General features: G+C 38.1%; 1 protein-coding gene across 1 annotated transcript in view; it reads left to right on the plus strand.

The window, feature by feature from the left end:
• Nucleotides 1–215: 215 nt before the first annotated feature.
• The window catches only part of LOC107579430 (serine/threonine-protein kinase Nek6-like), a gene marked incomplete at its 3' end in the record, with an annotated part of 2,195 nt that continues 1,003 nt past the window's right edge, over nucleotides 216–1,407 (plus strand). The window contains exons 1-4 of the mRNA XM_016265264.1: nucleotides 216–611; nucleotides 771–911; nucleotides 1,125–1,187; nucleotides 1,273–1,383. Of these exons, the coding sequence (XP_016120750.1) occupies nucleotides 564–611; nucleotides 771–911; nucleotides 1,125–1,187; nucleotides 1,273–1,383 (363 nt within the window). The remainder of the gene's footprint in view (nucleotides 612–770; nucleotides 912–1,124; nucleotides 1,188–1,272; nucleotides 1,384–1,407) is intronic.

The raw sequence follows: 1,407 nt of genomic DNA on the forward strand, positions 1-1,407 counted from the left end.
AATATTTCTTGAGCAGCAAATCAGCATATTCGAATGATTTCTGAATGATCATTTGACGCTGAAGGCTGGAGGGAAATTCCGCTTTGCATCACAGAAATAAATAACCTTTTAAAAGATATTAAAATAGATAGAAAACACTTATTTTAAGTTATAATCATATTTCACAATATTGCGGTTTTAATTGTATTCTTAATCAAATAAATGGCACTTTGGTGAGCATAGCTTCGTTCCTTTTCCTCAAAAAGAAATAAATCAAATGAACAATCTTATCGATCCCAACATTTTAAACAAAAATGCAGGATGATTTACACCACAAAATTCAATTATTAACGTTGGTCTCATCTGTCATAATCCACTGCTGTTTTAAAGCACTGACAGCTGCTTTTTGATCTCAGGCTTTGTTTGAACGGCTCAGGATTGTTTTTATCGTTACTGAAAAACTACAATTAAACAAAGCAGCCATCTGGAAATGAAACGAGCCGTTTGATAAAGCAGACGCTACGAATGTCGGCCTTTTGATTGGCTCTGTCCTTTGTGTTTGCCTGCAGGTCTGGAATGTCATTATGGAGCAGAACAGCCTTCAAGATCAGAATCAGAATTACACAGTGCCGGTACAGAACGACACACACACACACGTGCAGCTGCCTACGCACACACTGTTATTACAACTGCAGACAGAAGCTTTTATGAATCATCGCAGTGATAATGCTGATAATACCACACTACTCTGACTCTCACTGTCTCTTTCTGTTCCTCTTTCTGTCTCTCAGAGGAACATGTTAGGATATGGATTCTATTCGGTGATGTCCAACTTCCTCATCGAGAAAAAGATCGGCCGCGGTCAGTTTAGTGAGGTTTATAAAGCCACTTGTTTACTGAACAACCAGCAAGTGGCATTAAAGAAAGTACAGGTGAGCATGTCTTTAAATTGCATTTTACTAATACTGTTGCAGCTTGTATACTAAATGCAAATGTATGCAAAATGTGCAGTGTATAACCTGAGAAAACTGTCCATAATGCAATGCACTTGACCTTATCTTACATTGCTCAACATTAAATGACCATATTTGACACAACCGTGCGTCTGGGTGGATGTTGTAAGTAATATTGTGTTGTTTTCTCAGATCTTTGAAATGATGGATGCTAAAGCCCGGCAGGACTGCATTAAAGAGATCGACTTGTTAAAGGTTAGCAGCGTGCGTTTTTGAACTCAAACAAGTGTCTCTGTTTTTCAGAGTTTGGTGATGTTTTATATTCATTCTGTGATTGCAGCAACTGAACCATCCAAACGTCATTAAGTATTTGGACTCGTTTATAGAAGGAAACGAGCTGAATATCGTTCTGGAGTTAGCAGGCGCTGGTGACCTTTCCCAGATGATTACGGTCAGTGTCATTCAATTTTATTAA

The sequence above is a fragment of the Sinocyclocheilus grahami genome, unplaced genomic scaffold, assembly GCF_001515645.1.
Source record: "Sinocyclocheilus grahami isolate Dianchi unplaced genomic scaffold, SAMN03320097.WGS_v1.1 scaffold17296.1, whole genome shotgun sequence".
NCBI classification, from domain to species: Eukaryota; Metazoa; Chordata; class Actinopteri; order Cypriniformes; family Cyprinidae; genus Sinocyclocheilus; species Sinocyclocheilus grahami.